This window comes from Orycteropus afer, unplaced genomic scaffold (genome assembly GCF_000298275.1).
Source record: "Orycteropus afer afer isolate SDZICR_OR568_19922 unplaced genomic scaffold, OryAfe1.0 scaffold00298, whole genome shotgun sequence".
Taxonomy (NCBI): domain Eukaryota; kingdom Metazoa; phylum Chordata; class Mammalia; order Tubulidentata; family Orycteropodidae; genus Orycteropus; species Orycteropus afer.
In genome coordinates, this window is record NW_006921885.1 from 3,919,313 (window position 1) to 3,924,900 (window position 5,588).

Consider the following 5,588-nt stretch of genomic DNA (forward strand, 5'->3'; position numbering starts at 1 on the left):
AAATAAATAAATAAATAAATGAGACAACATGTTCAATGTATAAAAGATATGAAAGAAACCCTCTTCCAGATTTCTTATATGATTATTTATATCCTAAACACTGTCTTTAGGCAAGTTCTAATAATTTTCAAATTTCATTTAATAGGAGGTACCCTGTCAGAAACTTTTCTTAATTGAAAAATAAATTTTATTAAAAAATTTTTAAAATTCTGAATATGCTCAAAGACATTTTACTGACAACTTACAAAGGTAAATTAAATGACTTAGTGTTTTCTCTAAAAATATCCAGTATTTAATGACATTTTCCCAAATGTAAAGAACGTGTAAATCACATTCAATCATTGTTGCGTCAACTCCTATTCATACTGATCTAATCAATACCTAAAAAATGAAACATTCTCCTGAGCATGAAAGACTTGCCACCGGTGGAATGCCATCAAACACTTCAAAACAATGTTTTTGGATGCTATACTAAATTTAAAAGTTAGTTTTAAACTCACTTAAGAGCGATGCTGATGACATGTTGTTGTTGTTGTTATGTGCCATTGAGTCGGACCCGACTCATAGCGACCCCTCCTTAATCCACATTTAATTCATTTTTACACAAAAACAACTGACTTCCTAGAAGAAAAAGTATCCAGAAGAAATCTACAGAATCTGTACTCACCATGAACTTGGTTAATTTCAGAATTCTGGGATAGAATTTCATCTGCTAATTTCTGAGCGGTTGGCAAAACTTCTGTGTGGTGCACTGTGATCAAATACTGTACAAACTTTTGAAGTTGGTCTCTATTCATCTGAAAGAGAGTCTCTGAAATGGGAAGATGCAGTTTGACCTGATCTGGCTTGCGGATGCGGTATAAAGACAGTGCCACAACATGGGCACAATAAAATATGTCCTTGTTTCCACAGCTGCAGGTCACTGAGGTAATTTTGCAACGATCAAAGCTGATGGCCACGTTGCAAACAGTTTCTGGCTCCGATTGTATTGCAGGTTCTGTTACTGTGCCGCTCAAGTGGAAACCTACGTAAAAGAAAGAGAGAGAGTGTTCAGCTTTTGCATTTAGATGCTACAAAATGCTGTAATTCTTTGAAATGTGTGGTATTTGACAGCAGGAAGGAAACATTACAGTAGCTTTTATTTTCAAGTAGAAACACTCAGGCCACTAATCTGCACCCCCCCACACACACACACGTCCCACTACAGGTTTAAAAAAAAGAGTATTTAACAGATATGCTGAAGTACTTATGAATCACATGAAAACACTTACTGCAGTATACCATCATCATCCTATTAGAAGTTGTTAAGATTACAGCACTAATAAGCCATCATTTACTCCACTCTGAATCTATGGTATATAAGACAAAAAATCGTCTAGAGCACTGGTTTTCTTCCTTTTTCCCTCTTCCTTTTTAAAGTGGGGTCTGCCAGCTCACCCTTCTGTTCAACAAACTCCTCCCTCCCTTGCATCCTTATTCTAGGGAGCCATCAACCCCTCCAACCGATACTGAAAGTCTGAGGGGGTCACTTTCATAAACCTTGAACAGAAATATTTTGAACTTAATAATCCTTTCTGTAGCATGCATAGCATATGCCTCAATGTAGTGATGTCTATGAGCAATGCCTCAGGATGGAACTCTCAGGATAACCCACTAAACCTCACTCCTACAACACCAAGCCATTCACAATGACTATTTTCTTCCCTATACTACAACCTATACTCAATAGCCTCATAAGCACGTGAAAGCTGTACAACGAATAAGGAAGACAACAGAAGTACTGATGCATTTGAGTTGTGTTGGCAAAAAATACTGAAAATACTATGGACTGCTTTAGCACTTTAGAGCCTAAACAAGTTAACTTTACTACTTCACTTGTTGTTATATGCCATCGAGTCAGAACTGACTCACAGTGGCCCCTCCTCCTTGGGTTTCTGAGGCGGTTATCACTATGGAAGTAGACTGCCCAGCATTCCTTCTGAGGAGTGGCTGGTAGGTTTGAACCACCAGCCTTCTGGTTAGCAGCCAAATGCCTTAGGCACTACACCACCAGAGCTCCCTAACAGGGAAACAGTTAATCAAAAATTGACCATGCATAATATTGATCCCTCCCCACTTAACACTATTATTTCTCCTCACTCACAGAGTCCATGCCTTTGTCTCTCCATGAAAGTGATATGGGAGAACTTTTGCAATCACAGGCAAAATGAAGACAATCAACAATTCAAAAGAGTTAGAATAGATAGTTATTAAAGAAAAGACTCTACAAGGATATAACGTTATAGGTGCTTCATTAAAAAAAAAAAAAAAACTGATTTGACTTTCAAAGGGCCCTTAGGAAAAGTGATGAAAATTGATGATCAAATAGTTTTGCAAAAATGACCTTTATTCAAGTGAATTGCACAAGTTAAAAGGAAGTGAAGTAGACTGAAACCTGGTATCATGAAATTATACAAGGAAAAACCTCTCGCATATTATCTAAGTTTATTTCATTGACTATTTACTGGCTTTGTAGAGAGGGACAAAAAAGACTTCAAAACAGCTTAATTCAAGAGATAGGAGGACTCAATGCTTCTTGTTGTTGTTGCTACATGCCTTCGAGTCGGACCCGACTCATAGCGATCCCTCCTTGGGTTTTCGAGGCGGTATCACTACGGAAGTAGATTGCCCAACCTTGCTTCCGAGGAGTGGCTGGTGGGTTTGAACTGTGACTCAATTCTTAGGGGACACTAAGCTTCTGTTAAGGGTGATAGCTGGACAACATGATGAATACAATGTCACTGAACTGTTCACGTAAAGGGTACTGAAACGTCAAACGCTTTGTTACATATATATTTACCATGGTTGTTTTTTAAAAAAAGGAAGAGGTGAAGATACAAACACATACAGGTCTTACACAGTAACACTTCATTAATCTTTTATCATCAAAGATTAAGGTATTTCATGAATGTTCATTTTCTAAATTCTAGCTTATTATCCTTCAAGTACCTGAATGCCTTTAAAATTTTCAACCATTTTCATGGAATATTTCTAAATGTTTTAAGTTCTACTCTTATACCCTAATCATGAATTGTTTAACATTCAGGGTATTACCAAGTACCTGGGGTAGCATTCTCCATAAGGTTGTTGTTGTTGTTAGAGGCCATCAAGTCAATTCTAATTCTTAGTGACCCTATATGACAAGGTAGAACTGTCCTGTAGGGTTTCCTACGCTATAATCTTCACAGAGTCCCTGGGTGGCACAAATAGTTACGTGCTCCAGCTACTGACCAAAAGGTTGGCCATTTGAGTCTATCCAGAGGCACCCTGAAAGAAAAGCCTGGCAATCCCCTTCCAAAAGGCCACGTCCATGAAAAGCCCTCTGACGGAAGCATAGTTCCACTGACCCATGTGGAATAAGACCCATACGGAACTTACTGCCGTGAGTCAGAATAAACCTGGTGGCAATGGATAATCTTTATAGGAGCTTATCACCAGGTCTTGTCTTCCCTGGAGCTGCTGGTGGGTTCAAACCATGCATCTTTTTGTTAGCAACCGAGTGCTTAACCACTGTGCCACCAGGGCTCCTTTTCCTACAACAGGTGGCAGTATTTTTAAAGTAGGATTTTTCTGTTACATTTCTATATTAGCTGTCATAATGACTCCTCTTCCATACGTTAGCCTTTTTTTCAAGAAAATTCTTTGTGCTATGTAAGCTGCACCCCTAATCTGACTAGCTCGTGGAAGCTATTTAATATTCAGAGGCCTATCTGCTTTTTATCTCTTTCCTCACTTTCAGGTTAAGGTGGTTAATAATGGTGGATGTGGAAGGCTTTCGCTTAAACACAGGAAAATTAAACACACACACACACACAAAGGGGTAGATGGTATATTACTTTTTTAATTTATGCAATACTGAATCAATATGCTGGAATAATGTAGAGTTTCTACCAAGTCTTACTTTGGGATTTGTAGTGGTGTATTTTGGCCTCTCCAATTTTAGATACCTTTTCTGGAATTCTCCCAACTCATTCTAGTTGAGTCCTCTATCACACACTGCACAAGCAGGAAAAATATTCCTCTCTGAACTATCCTAAGGGGATTACAAGACAGCTCTCCCAAAGCAGTCTTATCTCTTAGGTACTAGACAATCTGGAACAAAAACAGCATTCCTGAGAATGGATTTTGCTTTTCTAGAATTCTGACAAACCCTGACCAGGCTGTTTCAGGACTGCAAATGCACAATCTCCCCACGGAATAGTTAGCTGTTCTGTGTGATAGAAGTGAGTACACAGGAGATGTAATCCTGTACTTCATGATAAAACATAGATAATTAACTGGTTTCTTTTTGAAGAATTAAATATAGAGAAATTATATAAACCTTTTCTTATAAACATATTTCTTTGTTCCTGCAAAATATGACCTGTAAAAGACATTCCTCATTCCACAAAAACAAGTCTCACAGGGCAGTAAAATTATTTTATCATCATGCCACTACTGAGCCCAAGATGTTAAGTATACACAGTCCCAAACTGCGCGAACTGAAGAAAAAGCAAAAACCAAGGCATGGCATAGGGCAGACCCTGGTCATAAAGATGCCTTGGTTCAAATCGGCTTCTGTCACTGAAATGCTGTGTGTCTTGGCCATGTTATTTAACCTTTCTGAATCTTGCATTATTCATGTTCAAAATGTGGCTAAAAATATCTCCTAGGGTTGTTTTGGGGATTAAAATGAAATAACATATGTAAAGCACCTGGCACATAGTAAAAGTGCTCATTAAATTTTATTTCTCTTTCCTTCCCTTCCCAGCTGGAGAAAAGAGGAGGAGGGAGGTCAGCTGTATTTCCCTTATCCATAACATTTCCTTTTTCTAAGCATGGAGGGAATAGTGTTTCCCATTTGTTAGGTGGTTTGGAAATTTAAGAGGGGTCACTGAGAATGTTTTAGGTAAGTGAGTAGGACAACACTAGAAGGATCATAGCTATTTGACGGTACAACCCAAAACCTTCAAAGATTTAGTCACACTTCCCCATATTCCTATTAACTTCAGACAACATACAAATAGGTAATGTTCTGAAAGGATGTTACTTTCACAGACAGACAGATTAGAAAATACTAGGAAAGACTTTTTAAGAAACCATATATATTTTCTAACTGTTTTAATGCAATTTTTCTCAAAGTATGGTCCAGAGACCCCCACAGGTCTCCAAGACTCTTATGGGGATCCACAAGATCAAACCTTATTTCACAAAAGACACTGATGGCCATTTAACTCTTTCTCATGAGTGCACTTTTAGTCTTCCAGAGGCTACATGATGATGTATGTTACTACAATGGATAGGAAATTCAGCTCATTTCTAGTAAGACAGACATTAAAAAGATTTTCAAAAATGTAAAATAACGCCACTCATTGCACTTAAATTATTTTTGTTTTGGAAATACAGTTTTTTTCCCCCATAGAGGTATGTTGTTTATGTTCACATGTCATGGGTTTACTGTTTCTATGTTGTTGGTTACATTATTACTGTAACTTTGTATTTTTTTTGTTTTGTTTCTCTAGTTGTTGTTGTTGTTGTTATGTGCCAACAAGTTGGACCCAACTCATAGC

General features: G+C 37.8%; 1 protein-coding gene across 1 annotated transcript in view; it reads right to left on the reverse strand.

Annotated features, from left to right (window-relative positions):
- The window catches only part of ZSWIM6 (zinc finger SWIM-type containing 6), a gene marked incomplete at its 5' end in the record, with an annotated part of 330,519 nt that overhangs the window by 137,512 nt on the left and 187,419 nt on the right, over positions 1-5,588 (reverse strand). The window contains one exon of the mRNA XM_007951560.2: positions 668-1,024. Within this exon, the coding sequence (XP_007949751.2) occupies positions 668-1,024 (357 nt within the window). The remainder of the gene's footprint in view (positions 1-667; positions 1,025-5,588) is intronic.